Source organism: Mustela erminea, chromosome 13, assembly GCF_009829155.1.
Source record: "Mustela erminea isolate mMusErm1 chromosome 13, mMusErm1.Pri, whole genome shotgun sequence".
In the NCBI taxonomy this organism is placed as follows: Eukaryota; Metazoa; Chordata; class Mammalia; order Carnivora; family Mustelidae; genus Mustela; species Mustela erminea.
In genome coordinates, this window is record NC_045626.1 from 40,233,044 (window position 1) to 40,249,293 (window position 16,250).

Genomic DNA, 16,250 nt, shown 5'->3' on the forward strand with positions numbered 1-16,250 from the left:
AGCCAGCTCTCAGCCAGACTGGGGCCTTGGCCTAGATTTCCCGACCCATGCGGGAACCTGACCCATAACGAGGGCCCACACCACATCTCAGAATATCCCAAGAGATCCATCCCAAACAAGCTCTCCCTGACAGTCAGTGTGAGACAATACCTTCTCAGCAACAGTTCCAATCCCAGAATTTACCAGGTCTGACACCAAAACTCCATAGGAAATCTCTTCTACTGATGCACCAACCAAGAGGCAAGACCTGCCTCTTAAAGTCCTCTCTGTTCTTGAAACCTTTTTCGTTTCAGTTCTATGCTTCCTGACACTTCTTCTGACCTTTGATCACATCCCTTTTTTCCCACTTTTATTTCTGGGTCATTAATTTAATGGTTCTTCAGCATTTTGGGGCATGGACTCTTTTGAAAATGTGAAGGATACTATAACACTGTCTCAGAAAAATATGCACATTTGACATACTTTATGGTACAGGGAACACAAAAGAGGCTGCTTTGTATATTTCTGCAGAGGATGCTGCTGATCCTGACACTCAAAAGATTTTGCTTTCCATTGTTATTCCAGTCAGAGGGAGGAGGCGCCCCTTGTTATATTCTTTCCCTTTGTGTCTACCTACCATTTTTCCTTTTGACTAGTGGCCCAATTTTGGCTATCACCGTAGGTTATCTGCATTATTTTGGCAGAGAACCCTATTTTTTTCTTACATTTTAACAAGCTGTAAGTACAACAACGAATTGCAAAGAAAAAAGATCTCTAATGTACATAAAATAACAAAGCCACAGAGTCTTCTACCACATTACCTGAGAAAAGTAGGAGTCCAGGAAATTCATGCTTACTGCTCCTTCACCATAGTCTTTATTGGTTCCTCCCGTAGAATGCCTTGTTCTCATTGTTCCAGACTGTCCTGCAGAACCAATGCCAAGTCCAGTGACTCCTCCAAATCCTCCAGCGGCTCCAGATCCTGTAGCTGCTCCAAGTTTGGTGGTCAGTTCCATTCCCGAGGTTCCTTCCACCACTGTCCCTCCAGCATATGTATTTGTACAAACTTCTAAAAACAGGGAAGAAAATTCTGGAGCATCTTATGCTGTAATTGGTTTTTTTTTTTTTTTTTTCTTTTACTGTTTTTTGGTATCAATGGGCAGATACCCAGTAAAGCAAATAAGTAGGAGAGATTACAATTATATGACTAGAGGTGATAAGAACATTCTAGGGTCTGTTATGAGAGAGTAACAGAGGAGGTGAGTCTGTACAGAGGATCTTCGCAGATGGAATTGCTCTGGAAACATACTAATTAAAAAATATACATAGGAAATAGATTTTCAGTGACAACAGCCAGAAATAGAAAAGTAAAAACAGAATATTCAGCACACAGCCATGGAAAACTTGTAATGCAATGCTTATTTGTTTTCAAGAAAAAGAAGAAATAAAAATTAAGCTATTATTGCTTTCAATATGGAAACCAAAGAGGAAATATCCATAATGTAATCATGCAAATTAGCAGATGCTAATTTAGTGTCTTGGTGTCTGAACACAATTTAAAGAGTTATGACTATTCTCCTTATCACCTTTACATTACACTTTCATGGAAAGTTAATTTTTTTCTAGAGAATTCTGAGTATAGTTTTTGCTATGTAATTATAATCAGAGAACCAGGTGAGGATTGGGGTAGCTGATAAAGGCAGACATTTTGCAGTGATCTCATGCAGATTTTGTAGGCTAGACATTTAAAAACAATCTATTGCTAGGTATGGGGTTAAGATAAACTTTAATATTAGGCACTAGGTCATATTGTTCCTGTAGTTTATGCCTTAATTGTGGCACTGAGACAAGATGAATAAAATAATTATTTGGTAAACCAAAGAAATGAATAAGTTCACCTATATGAGAGCATAAATGATCTTGTACCATTATGACTGAATATAAAACTGATACTTGAACTCAAATCTAGGTATTGTTAGTTTTGGGGTAGGAAGAAGGGCAATAAGATTGAGAATGTGCACATATGAGGTTTAACTGCAAATATTACCAATGGTAAAAATAGTCAGAGTTGAGTGGTAGGCACATAGTATTTAGTATATTTTCCTTTACATTTTTCTACACGTGTGAAATATTTTTTAATTAAAAAATTAGTAAGTGACTGAGAGCTCTACTTCAGTTTATTAAAGTTTGGAAAATGTATAACAAATCTTTGGATATTAAAAATGTGGCATCAGTGGGCAATGAATTTCAATGAACTTATTGAAACCCAAGCTTGGCACTGGAATTGACTAATACACTAATAGTAAATCATTTCATTGAAACTCTATTTTAGTGGTAACATCTCCCAGCATGTGTATATATATATGCAAATTATTAAAAAATGATTTAGAACACTTCTTATTTTTCAGTATTGCTTATTTAACCCAGTATTGCCTTCAAAAATCCATTTGATGTTTACTTACCAGAATTTTCCATGAAATCAGCTCCGTTGGCAGTGATAGGTGGCACGCGAATATTTGAGATTTCCTGCAAACCATGTTAAAGAAATAAATGTTTACAAATGAACCAGTTTCATGGTACTATGGGTGAAATGTGGCTCTTTGCAAAAGATGACTTTAGAAGAAGTCCAAATTCTTACAGGAGTAACCATTTTTATGGTTGGACATCTGAAGAGCTGTGATTCTAAAAGGCTCCATTTATTTCAGCCCTCACAAAGGCCTTTAAAGGTCATGAAGTATCTTATTTTTATACCCTATCACCCCCTTTCCTATCTGAATATAAATCTAATTTTGTTCTATGTGATTGAAAAAAACGTTTAGAAACTAGGTCCTCACCTTGTCTTCAGGATGGGCTCCTTCAATTCCCCATGGATGAATTGTTCCTTCTGAACCATCAGGAACTGGAATAAATCCTCCTGTCACTCCCCGGATAGGACCCATCCCACAGTCACAAGTCAGCAGCAGAAGGGGGGCCACTAGTTATAAAGGAAAACAAAATATCAGAACACTTGAATCATTTGGAAACAATGAGACATGGCAATTGTCTGAAACGTTACGAAGAAAATACAATATTTCAGGACTCATGGAAAATCTAATAGAAAGCAAAACTAGTTTCTACAAAATAAAGTGTAAATTAAGCATCCTAAAATTTCATATGATTGTGAACTGGAGGATACAGATCTGATCATTCTTGCGATATGTGTATTTTCTTAAAATAGTCACTGTTTGGGGTGCCTGGGTGGCTCAGTTGGTTAAGCAGCTAGCTGTCTTCCGCTCAGGTCACGATCCCGGAGTCCCAGGATCAAGTCCCACATGGGGAGTCAGCTTCTCGCTCTGACCTTTTCCCTCTCTCATGTTCTCTCTCACTGTATCTCTCTCAAAAAAAAAAAAAAAGTCACTGTTTGTTGAATGATAAAGATGGTCTTTCAGTTCCTCAATCCTTTTCTGTTATATATATATAACATTTTGAACATTGCTCAAAATGTTCAAATAAATATATATATAATTTATATGTTATAAATTATAATTATATATAATTAAATGTTCAAATAAATTATATATATAAAACTTATATATATAAGTTACATATAACTTATATATATAAGTTATGTATAACTTATATATATAAGTTATATATATAATTTATAAATTATAAATGTTCGAATAAATTAAATGTTCAAATAAATTATATATATAATTTATATATATAATTTATAAATTATATATAATAAATTTATATATATAATAAATTTATAATTTATAAATTATATATATATAAATTATATATATAATTTATTTGAACATTTTGAGCAATGTGTATTATGTCAGGGGAATACATACCTGGATGGTCAGGATTTTAGGTGGGCAGGATAATCCTGTAATCTGGACTCTAGTCATCTCTTAGTAAACAGCAATTAACCAGCAAACTCCCTCCGCAACTAGAGTGATGAGCTAATACCATTGCACTCTTTTTTTTTTTTTTTTAAAGATTTATTTATTTATTTGACAGAGAGAGAGATCACAAGTAGGCAGAGAGGCAGGCAGAAGAGAGAGAGGAGGAAGCAGGCTCCCTGCTGAGCAGAGAGCCCGATACGGGACTCGATCCCAGGACCCTGAGATCATGACCTGAGCCGAAGGCAGCGGCTTAACCCACTGAGCCACCCAGGCGCCCACCATTGCACTCTTAATTATGACTCGAGAATCCCTAGCTTGGAGGGGCTTTCCTGTCTGAGTAATTTTCATTCTTCTGTGCATATCTGCAAGCTCTGTCACATCTCAGCAATAAAGATTAACATCATTTTTATGCTAATGCATCAAGAGGAAAATACTAAACTCTCCCTTGAAAGGAAGTTCTGGAAAGCTAGGTAGTTTAGTGACCCCCACCCCCACCTCTGGCTCATCAGGGTCTATTGAATCCTCATGTGTTGAATTCTGTCCACCCAGAGGGAGTTTAGTTTGGGGTTGAAGGGTTTGAATTTTGGCTCCACCTCTCACCTGCTGGGTAAGTTATATCATCCTTTCTTGCCTCTCGTAATTCATCCAGAGAATGGGAGAATAAATATTATATACATCACCAGCTGTTATGAGGATTAAATGAGTTAGTATAAGTAAAGGACAGTAGTGAGTGGGATAAGGATTTGCTAGTATTGTCTGGAAGGGCTATATCAGTTATACAAATTAGGTTGGTCCTATATTATAAATAAAATAGGTTGGATATAATTGATGTATTTTTAAAAATTTATATAATGTTCATATAAATGATACTTCTACATGTTTTTTTAAAATTTATTACCATTCTCAATTCTATGACTTTGTTAAGTGTATGGGAAGAATTGAATGTTACTCATTGACAAATTAGTTTTTAAGGTGATGGATGTACACCTGTATGGTGAATATTTTTAGATGGGCATAAATCATCTTTTAGAGATCTTGCTATCATTGTTATCTACAATATATATTTGGTTTTTATATATGTATCCAGAGAAACTTTTTCAAAGTCTTGAGTGTATTTGTGCAGACTAAAAAATATATGTTTTGTCATACCAAAAATCAAAGCCTGGCATTTTTTCAAATGGTAGGAGCACAGGAAGCAAATATGATTGTGGGATTAACACGGTGTACTTTCTCAGATTACTATCCTGAGCCACAGTCCCAAATGTACAATGGCTTGCCTCAGGTTATCTCAACATCCTAAAAGTCAGTATTTCAAAATGAAACTCATCACTACTACCATGTATCTGTGCTGCCTCTAGTATTTGCAATTTCATTTAATGGTTTAAGTGACAACTGAATTCAATGGTTCATCTGGATTTCTTAACCACTCTTCGTATTTGTTAGTCTCCAAATCTTTGCCATGTGTAATGCCTTACACACTTCTCCTTTCCTTTTTAGTCTCATGTTTGAATCTGGCTTCTATCATCTCTTTGAAACTAGTAGAAGAATCTCCTAACTGTTATTTCCTTTCTAATTTATGGTACACAGCTCGGCCAATGTTATCTTTCTAAAACATAAATATGAACAGGCTAGGCTTTTTTCTCATAGCAACTCTTTTTTCTCATAGCTTAAAGCACAAACACTGTAACATATGTACGTAAGCCCTTTCAAATTGGTATCAGTGCATCTCCAGTTTCATCTCCTTGACTGTCCACAGTCTCCCCATGCATTAGCCTCCCAAGGTGTGATTCCTAAAACATGCAAAGCGTTTCTGGCTTTGGCCCATGCTGTTACCCTTTGGGAACAAATTTCCCTCTTTTTTTCTATATCCTCCTCACTTTCCAGCGCTCAGATTGATGATTCACCTACTCCACAAAGCCTGCATAATACCCTTTTGTATTCATTTCTATTATAGTTGCATCATAGTATTGTTTTTTCCATAGAGTTAGACATGCATAAACCTGTGAACTACATGAAAACCAGAATCAGGTTCCCTTTCCAGCTGGCTGTTTGTGTTAAGACTCACATCCATGTACTTGACAAATCTTTGGTTTTGAAATTGACTAATATAATATTGAAAAACTGAAAGATGTGTCAATTTCAGCTGTGAAATGAAACAATGCATGTTAATTGCAGAAGAGTAAACATTTTGGGGGAAGGCAGAAGAATATATGGCATGTGTGGGAGGTTACTAGGTGTATGAATAACAACTTCTTTCTTTTTCTTTTTCTTTCTTTTTTGTAAAAAGAGATCTGAACAGATATGGCGAATATTAAGATCTGTTAAATCTGAATGATGGTTGGTTATATGAGTGCTCGTCATGTAATTTTCTGCACTTTGTGGTTTAAAAATGCTGCGCAAATTTAAGAAAAATTTAAGTGAAGGGGCTGGCATAGACTTGTTTATCGTGAAGAAAAGCCTACAGTTCTATAATAAATTTGGGAAGTGAATATGAGTTTATCAAGGATTTTTCTTATTTATAAGAATTTGCCATGAATTTCCTTAAAATAGAGACCTATTACATTAAAAATTCTATTTGATCACAAGACTTTGATTTAATTGAAGCATTTTAGAAACCTATCCATTGAATAACTAAATTTTACTTTTATTGAAAAATAAAACGTTTTATTTTAAAAATAAAAAAAATAAAGGGGCACCTGGGTGGCTCAGTGGGTTAGAGCCTCTGCCTTTGGCTCAGGTCATGATCCCAGGGCCCGCATCGGGCTCTCTGCTCATCAGGGAGCCTGCTTCCTCCTCTCTCTCTCTCTGCCTGCCTCTCCCTACTTGTTATCTCTCTCTGTCAAATAAATAAACAAAATCTTTTAAAAAAATATATAAAAACCACATTCCTTAAATGTGTTTAATAAGCTTAATCTTATTAAGTGAGAGCCTTTAAGAGGGTGTATTTGTAGTGGTAAGCTATTTTCAAGAAGCGCTGGATTAAGCAATAACTTTCAGAGCCTATGATGTACTAATAATGTTCATTATAAAGTTCAAAGCCTATATCCTTTATATTTTTCTCTAGATTTACTTGGCAAGGGTTCTTTTTCTATTTTATGCCTACAGAGAAGACATCTTAGAAGATGCTGCATTGTGGGTAAAAGCATTTTTCTGAGGATGAACATTACTGGCGGTGTATAGAAAGTGTTCATGCTTAAATTTTTTTCTTGTTGATTCTCTTGGGCTGTTTTCTACCTGTCTAACATATATATGACTTGCCTTGTTGCATTATGAGTATAGATTATTGGCAAGCGACATATTAACTTTCAACATTTCCAGTTCTTCCCGAAAATGTTACCCCCATCTTTGCCTGTAACACCATTAAAGAATGGTTGTACATTGCAAAGATGGTATTTACCATGCAGCCCGAAGGCCTGATTCCCTATCAAAAACAGAAGTCAGCTTTGGCATACTCACATAGCAACAGCAAAAGACCAAGGAGTAGCAGGCCGATGGCAGCAGGCCCCAGCCTCCCTGATGTTCTGTTTCCAGCTTTGTATCCAGGGTCTTTATCCTTCTCCGAACTTCTGCAGGTGTCCCTGTTGTCACACTGGCAGACTTCCAGAGTCAAGCTCTCTGGTGTCTCACACTGTCTGTCCTGACTGTCGGTAACTGTGAGGGAGATACTGTGCGATCCAGGAGATAGCGGTTGCTGGGCATTTAGGAGTGCGGAAGTAGCTGAGGACAAACAATCACACAAATTATCAGCAGGACAGGCATCATTTGCCCTTAAAACTACTTATTTGTATTAACAGACCCAGAGTTGCCTTAAACATTGTTGTCCCAAATAGGGAGGCTGATAAGGTGAGGCTGGAGGAGTTCTGAGAAATGAGAATTTAGGGTTCAGTTGGGTAAACAGGGCTGCACTTCTATCATGTCCTTCTTTCTGCCCCACATGGGACTGTTAGAGCTTCCCATGAAGACTCAGTTCTACCCCAGTTTTCCTCCTGAAAGGTGATGGAAGGCAGGTAACATTTCAATATCAAGCCCCCTCCCCTGGGACTTAGCCAATCTCCTGTATGTCTGCACCAACCTCCAGAATGCTTCTGTGGCCCTCTGGACATATGCTTTCCCTCTACGTCCATGTTTTTGTGCCTGACTTATTAAGACTGAGCTTCTACTTTGGCTTCCACTACCTCCGCTGATCCTGATAGTTTTCATCCATGTGCGCAAAGGCCAGTGGTATAGGATGTTTTGAGGTGACAGCCTGTGGCCCACCTGACTCGTGAATATGGATTATTCTCCTTTCTCCATTCCTATGTTGTCCCTTTCTAAGTGGGCTCCCTTAGCAGCTCTTGTAAGCTGCAGAGCTGTGTCAACTAAACCACTCTTAACATCTTAACCCCTTTGATGTTATGTCTGATCCACTCAGTCTAACCACTGTTGCCTTGTCCTGCTTCACTCAAGCAGCCATGTCCAATGCTAGGTCCTGTCTCTCTCTGATGTTTTTTTTGCAGGTTTTTCATTGGTCATGTGCTGGTAAGCCCATTTGGAGCCCAAAGCTACATGGATATTTTGAAACTAGGGACTTCCACCTAGATCAGTAAGGCCTTAGGAAGGAAGACCACAGAGAACAAGAATGCTTTGGTGACTCTAGCAATGGTTGATACCTATGACTAGGGAACAAGAGAGCACATTCATGGAGGGAATCAAGATTGGTTCAGCAAAGATCTAGAGACAAGTGAGAAGATTCTTATTAAGTCCAAAGGCTATTTCTAGGAGACACCTAGAAAACATAAAAAAAATGTAAAATTAGCACGATAAAAGTGAGAAGAAAGGGAAGGATGGATGATGAACTCTTAACCACTGGCTAATAGGAATTTCAGTCTGCCATGCTGTCAAGATTCCTAACTAGTGACAGACTAAGTAGCACTTCCTATGAGCCTTGAACAGGCGACCCCTCCTGTGCTTCATGTCTGTTCAGTCTGCCCGGTTAGGAAAAGTTTGTATAGTTAGAAATTTAAACAGCTCTGCAATAAAATTGATGGCTGACTCTATTCTTTTTATGGGGTGCTGTGGAGGCAGAAATAAGACATTAAAAATACAAAACAATTAGATTGCACATAAAAAATATTAAATAGCATGAACATATTGTATCGTTCCTCTTCTCTTTTGAAGAAAGAAGAAATTCATGAGGCTAGACCACATCTTCATTGCAAAGAACTTTTTCAGTTACTCTTGGAAAAGACTTGCTCCCAAATGAACTCTTTTATCCCTCTGAAAATATAAAGAAGCAGCAACTTTTTCATTTACAAAACAAGTTTACTATTACTCACCATTGAGTGTTGTGATACTCCAGACAACTGGTAATTTTAGTGGTTGCTCCTCCAGAGAAAACGTGTAGGGACCAGAATACTTATTGTCTAGTGCTCTAGCTGAGACAACCACAGAAGGTTGTGAACTACAAATTGTTTTCTTTTCCAGGACGATTGTTGGACAATTTTCATTAAAACCAGGTACCTCAACATATATGGTGCCTGTAGATGTTTTACCTGTGTTTTCTGTAAAAATAGCATTTTAGAGGTAAGGACATATACAGAATACGTTGTAGCCCCAAAAACCTTTTACATGTCACTTGCATGCAGCCAACTTAGTATGTCTTCTTGTGAGAAATTATATTCGTTATTCTTACAAGTGAAAAGATGCCATTTTGTTCCTACATCTTGTAAAGAGCAAGCTTAAATTTATTAACTTGGCTGGTGTCTCTAGTAGCATAGGCTATTAATTTAATATGCTTGGAACCAAGACCTGTAAGGTGACGAATTCAATGATTACAGATGAAATCAACATAAAAACAAGTTTTCTTAAATGTATCCTACTGCATGAACCCAGCACTGTGTGTAAGATTTTTGCTCCTAAGGCTTGAGCCAAAGTATTTGGAATAAACAATGATTTATTTTTACTATCCAAGATACAAAAGCTTATTGAAGAAAATTTTTTCAGTGTTGACAATTAAAAACAATAAAGCAATAAAGTAAAAATTTCTCTATTGTAGGATTATGAATAATTGCTGTTGTTTCCCTTAGTACTTTTTGCTCTTTCCTCAGGTGATATGATTTTTGGTGTTTATTCTTTTGTTTTATTTTCTTATGTTTGCTTATTGCCTGAGCATTGCCAGGAGCCCCATTTTGAAATATTTCTCTTACCGTCTATGGCCAGAACCTCAGCTGTGATTGTCCTGTTAACTATGAAAGTAGAATCCCGATCGATGTTTTTGACAAATTTGATCTGAGCAGTTTTTGAATCAATAAATAGTAAACCACCATCATTACGTCCCATGATATACCTGTTTATGACAGAAAAAAATTTTTTTTTCAAATATGGAATGTTTAGCTACTTAATGAAAATAGCTGATTTTATGTTTAATGTACTTATACTTAATTTAAGACATGGAAATATACAGTGGCAGAAAATCAGCATATTAGCATGGACAAGCAGTATTTCATAATCCCTAAGTATTAGCCTGATTTTTCAATTTTCTACTCTTTGCAATAAAATAATTTCTTTCTTGCTCTTACAGTATCTACTTTGCCTGGTGTTCTTATATTTGGGGCATATTCGTTTCGTATGTGATGTTTTATTTGATTGCACCATAGTCTTCTGGTGAACTACTCTTTTTATTTTTATTTATTTATTTATTTATTTATTTTAATGATTTTTATTTATATATTTGACAGACAGAGATCACAACTAGGCAGAGAGGCAGGCACAGAGAGACAGAGAAGCAGGCTCCCAGCTGAGCAGAGAGCCCGATGCAGTGCTCCATCCCAGGACCCTGGGATCATGACCTGAGCCGAAGGCAGAGGCTTTAACCCACTGAGCCACCCAGGCACCCAGAACTACTCTTTTTAAACTCAACTGAAAATTTCTGTAAGATCTTTTCCTGATTCCTCTCCATAGGCTAAGGCATTCTTCTCTTAGTTTCCACTTTAACTTATGCTTATGTTTTCTTTGCTTATAGCCCAGGATGTTCCAATGATTTGGCTATAAGTCTCTTCTTGAGTTAGCCATTTCCTTGAGTTGGCCGCTTTGTGTCTCTTTGTATTCTTGGCATCTAAAAGTTTATATTATTTTGTAGTAGCTTATAAATTAAAACCACATCAAGGAATAATGTAAAAGCAGTCTTACTTGACATATGAGGCAGGTTTGTTAGTATCCTCATCAATGGCTTGATACATTCCCAGAACATAATTGACCAGTTTTTTACTACTTATGCCTTTCTGCACAGTAAATATCTTGGAAGCAGGACGGAATGTAATTCCTTCTTTCACGTTGGCTATTTGGATCGTGACTGGGGTTGACTGCACCCGATACTGAGAAATTATTGATTGGTGAAATTCAGCTTTGTTTTTGACAGCAACACCAAGTTTTACATTTTGTATCTGTTCATAATCTAGAGCCTAGAGTAAAAAATAAATAAATAAATAAAATTAGAAGGAAAGAAGTATCACAGAGATACAATCCAGCAAACCCAGAATAGGACAAGAGAACTCTTATGTCCCATGCTATGAATGACCCTTTTATTTCTATATACCAAAACAGCCTCAGAAGCCATTATAATGTGGAGATGGAGAAACCATTGAAATTCTTAACTCGTAAGACCTCAGCTTGGTAACTGATACTTACAAAATGGCAGACCTCTTTTTTTAGACTACTAAAACATCATTATAATTTCTTTAGGCTGTGTGGTACAATGGAAAGAATCCCAAATTTGCTACGATAGCATGGCTTGAATACTAGTTTTGCTGCCTAATAGTGGTGTGACTCATGGCACAATACTTAATTTCTGTGATTCTCAAATTTTCATTTTGAAAAAAAAAACTGCAAAACTTCACCTCATCAGATCGTTGTGAGGACTGCACAAATTTAGTCCCATAATACATTCCTATAAATGGCAGTTATAGCCATTTCCAGAATAGCTATTATATTCATGTGTAATAGTGTCTTTCCTGACTGGAAATTCCTTGGTGGCAAAGGAACTATCGTAATAAATTTAGTTGGCAAATATGCCTCTGCAAAGCAGTGGGGGGGGGTGGCCCCCCAACTCTTTGTAGAACCATTTTTAGATGGTCTTGTATGATAACTATTTGTTTGACCCTTTAATTGGGGTGGTCCAAGTCAAATCCTGAGGAATCCTGGGAGGGCTTTTTCCTTTCACTAATATATTTTTTCTGAGTGTGATGAGATAAGAAAATGTATTTGTGTTACATTTGCATATTACTGAAAATAATTAAGGTAAGGGATCTGGATTTGAGTTTTTAAGTTTGTAATGACTAGTTTTGTGAGCTCTTCCAGTGATATGGAAGAGAAAGAGTAAGTGGAAGAGAAAATATAAATAGGTAATTATAATACAATGGGTAAGTGACAGAAGAAATTATAGAGTCTATGTGCAAAAATGGGTCAACACTTCTGCTGGGGACAGTTAGGAAATCTTCTGAGACGTTTCAAGGGAGTTGAGTGTTGAAGGTTGAAGGTTGAGGAGATTTTCAGGCAGAGGTGAAACATTTGCAAATGCCCAGAGTTACAGAAGGTGACAGGGTGAGAGGCCTTATCCACAGTTCTGAGGAGGCTGAAGGTCATCTTCAAGGCCAGCAGCTGGTCATCAGTCCTGGCTGCAATTAGAGTTCTCTGTGGAGCCATTAAGTCCTGTCTTCTGGGCTTCCTCACAGACCAACTGAACCAATTGTTCCTATATTCCCGCTGGTGATGCAAATGAGCAATGAATGGAGGACCACCCTCACAGCCAATGGAGAACAAGGAAAGGTTTTAAAGAACAGAGTAATTCACATTGGTTTTAAGAAAAACATGGCAGTAGACTAGTGGCAGTAAGAGGATGAAGGGAAGTAGAAACAGGAGGTAAGGAGATCTTTCAGGAGTGATTACAGTCATGTAGGAGCAAAAAGGCAAGGCCCTGTAGATCACAGTCCATAGAAAGGAAGACCAGAGCCAGACTTTAAGGACAATTTCTAGGGCAGAATTGGATGACTGGCTGTTTGTTGTGAGGAAATGTTATGATGGAATAATAAGGCCTAATTTCTCTGATTCTCATCTAGTTTAGAAGACTAGATGATACCAAGACAGGAGAGAGGGAAGACCTCATTTTCAGGGGTTGCTGGGAGTTTGTAACACACCCTTGCAAGTGTTGGTTATAGCTTTCTCTCTGAAAAGCAGAGTAATAGGAACTGTTCACACGGCTTCCTGCATTCGGGGATTCCAGCAGTTTCCTTGTTAAGGATCTCTTATGGGTCTGTCACTCTACAGGACTCAAGGAAATAAAGAAAGTTCTGTAGAGTTCAGTATGTGCCAAGGAATGTCTTCAAATAGTGGTTATTTTTTCTAGTCTATATCGTGTCCAGGCAGAAATATCCTTATGTTATTGAAGGTTGGATTCTGTATTTGTGTGTATGTGTGTGTGTGTGGGTGGGGGGGGGACTGTTACAGTCAAGCATGTTAAATGGAAGGTTTACTCAATTGCTCTTTTTTTGTATTGCAGATTTAATTATATATGCCCAATTTCCAAAAACTTGTATTTTCCCCCTCTTATGACTGTAACTAATCCACTTAAAGCAAGGTGACAAATTCACAAGCCACACTATCATGTATTCTTGTCCTTTCCCATCTTCAGTTGTAGAGAGAAAACGAGATTAAGTCAAGAAATGGGTTTTACATTCTGTGTGCGTTAAGCAAGCGTACCTATAAATATACATATTTTAGTGTTTTTGTGTTTACTATGATAGCTTGGAAGGAAATAAATCATTCTTCCTGGAAGGAAATAAATTTTTTTTAAAAAGCTACCCTTAGGTAATGGGGCTATGCATGTCTTTAAAAAATTCTATCTACTTTTTATTATTAATAAGTGAATTAAGTTTATCTGCAGAAATGATAGTTGGGCTAATATGGAATATTTTTACTGTGGAAGGGAAATAGGCCTTACCTTAACTACCTTCAGGATGCCTTCGTTCGTTCTCGGATCAGTTTGTATTTCAAACCAATTCCCTTCATTTCCAGAGGTGAAGAAATACACTGCAAGCCAATTATCTGTGAATTCTTCGTCCCAATCTATAACTTGAAATCGAAGCAACTCAGAACTTAAAGTATTTTCCTTAATAACTGCTGAATACTAAAAAGGAGAGAAGCAGAGTTTTAGAGTTATTGTCAGGTTTTATCTAAAGAGATTCTGAATAGAATTAATCATTAATTCTCACATTATGTGTTGCCTCTTGCTGGTTACTAAATTCTTATATTTTACAAAAGTTTATTTTAAAGAAAAGTGCAGAGAACTTGAATAGAAGCCAGCAGGGAAATGAATACTGAATTAGAATGACAAAATGAAAAATAAAAAATATATATATCATTATTCTTCAAGGAGGACAAGGTGTACCTGAGATTCTCGGAACATTGGGAAATTATCATTAACATCTTTCACTTTGATACTACATTCACATTGAGTTGATAGCCCTTCTCCATCTTTGTCGGCACCACTCACAACCAGCCGGTAGCTGCTAACTTGCTAAATTTGGAGAAAAACAAAGAAAAGTAATTATCTCCAGTGCCAAGAATACAAAGAAAACTACCTGCTTCCTATGGGTAAAGAGGTGAAAATATTCAATCTCCTGGTTTATTCTCTAGAAGGATCACATGAGTTGTTTCATTGTCCAGCATGGAGGAGGCATGTGGGCCCCTGGAGACCAGGTTTCTCTTTTGTAAGCTTCTTAGGACAAGAAAGTTAAACTTGGAGCAAAAATGGGCAGTGAGAATGGTAGGATGCTTATTTGAGGGAAGTTCACTAATAGAGCTTTCCCATTGGTCTATTGAGAATCATTTGCATAAGTAATATAAAGTCTGACAGGATATTGTATGTGATCAAGATGGCCGTGGTGGTGGTGATGGTAGTTATAGTGGTAGGATAATGGGGAAGAGAGAGCAAGGATTCTTTAGTGTTCTGGAAGCAGGGGTAAAATTAAAACTAGGCAGTAGGAAAAAAAAAAAGTAACATCAGAGAAGGATTTCTTCCAGAAAGAAATTTCTTGTATCATCTAAGAAATTTATTTTTCTTCCACCTAATAAGGAATTAGTCATAGTTCAGTCTTTGTCCAAGTTTGCTTCCATGCCTTCTTTTACTCTCCACTTGACCTCCCACTGATAAGCTGATATTTGTTTGTTTAGGGTACAACTGATTGTACAGTTCTTAGGTACACATCTCACCCCACTAGAATCAAATTGAAATGCAAACAGTTTCCCTAGATTGGCCCAGTTGAGTACAGAGAACGTCTTTTCCTTTCGCCTTTCATCCTCAGGTAAAGTGGGGGTCACCTCTCTCAGCTTTCCTACAATCAAATCGTTTATTATCGAATGTTCCCAAATGCCTTGCTTTACCTCTCGATCAAGAGAATTGGTTAAAGTACGGACTTCCCCAGTGTGTCTGCTTAGGAGGAACATGGGTATGCCTGCAGGTTCCTGAGAGACAATTTTGAAGGCTATTTTAGAGTTCAAGTGGTTTGGTTCATCTGCGTCCGTGGCATTTAGTATCATCACCAGTGAGTCTAGAAATACAGAAGAATCTCATGAAAGAATATGTAAGAATTGACATTCTTTTCACATTATATATTCAACACAATTTCAAATTGACCTTTGTTTTTTAAAATCTTAAATCTATCTGTATGCTCAAAAATGAATTAAATGTCAGTTGCAGTGTCTCTTACTGTCTTTCTTAATCAGGTGGAACTGTGCTGCCTTCTATAAAAATCTTCCTGTTGGGGCACCTGGGTGGCTCAGTGGGTTAAAGATTCTGCCTTCAGCTCAGGTCATGATCTCAGGGTCCTGGCATAGAGCCCCACATGGGGCTCGCTGCTCAGCGGGGAACCTGCTTCCCTTCCTCTCTCTCTGCCTGCCTCTCTGCCTACTTGTGATCTGTCTGTCAAATAAATAAATAAATAAAGTCTTAAAAAAAAACAACCACAACTTCCTGTTGTCCTTAAGCCTTGGCTGTGTGGGAGTTGAGACTATTTTCTGTCTTAATTTCTTCCCTTGATGGATGGCATTGTCTTTCTCCCTTTTCCCCAGATTATCCAAGTAACTTAGTGTGTCTCTGTCCTTTATAATCTAAAAAGTCTAGCTGATGCATCCAGGCTACCTAAAGCCACCCCTGTGGCTTTATGACTACCAGGTACTCATGTGACTTATGTATAGAGAGTAAGATACTATTAAGTTCATAACAGGACCATGACCTAGAGATACAATGGCAGTGGATAATTAGCTCAAATGAAAATATTAGAAAGTAAGACCCAGGTTATTTGGATAAATTTTTCTGCAAGACTACTGATAAAACTAGGAGAATAA

General features: G+C 37.2%; 1 protein-coding gene and 1 long non-coding RNA gene across 3 annotated transcripts in view; one reads left to right on the forward strand and one right to left on the reverse strand.

The window, feature by feature from the left end:
* LOC116571365 overlaps positions 1 to 16,250 on the forward strand; it is a 55,347-nt gene that overhangs the window by 20,175 nt on the left and 18,922 nt on the right. The window lies entirely within an intron of this gene.
* Positions 1 to 16,250, reverse strand: part of DSG3 (desmoglein 3) — a 34,220-nt gene that overhangs the window by 3,115 nt on the left and 14,855 nt on the right. Inside the window, exons 6-15 of one of the 2 annotated variants that reach the window (XM_032309187.1) lie at positions 15,288 to 15,454; positions 14,293 to 14,421; positions 13,846 to 14,031; positions 11,040 to 11,311; positions 10,058 to 10,197; positions 9,188 to 9,412; positions 7,329 to 7,589; positions 2,814 to 2,953; positions 2,442 to 2,505; positions 801 to 1,045 (exon numbers count right to left, since the gene is read on the reverse strand). In XM_032309187.1, the coding sequence (XP_032165078.1) occupies positions 801 to 1,045; positions 2,442 to 2,505; positions 2,814 to 2,953; positions 7,329 to 7,589; positions 9,188 to 9,412; positions 10,058 to 10,197; positions 11,040 to 11,311; positions 13,846 to 14,031; positions 14,293 to 14,421; positions 15,288 to 15,454 (1,829 nt within the window). Of the gene's footprint in view, positions 1 to 800; positions 1,049 to 2,441; positions 2,506 to 2,813; positions 2,954 to 7,328; positions 7,590 to 9,187; positions 9,413 to 10,057; positions 10,198 to 11,039; positions 11,312 to 13,845; positions 14,032 to 14,292; positions 14,422 to 15,287; positions 15,455 to 16,250 lie in introns of both variants that reach the window. The other variant, XM_032309186.1, reaches the window with a different exon arrangement.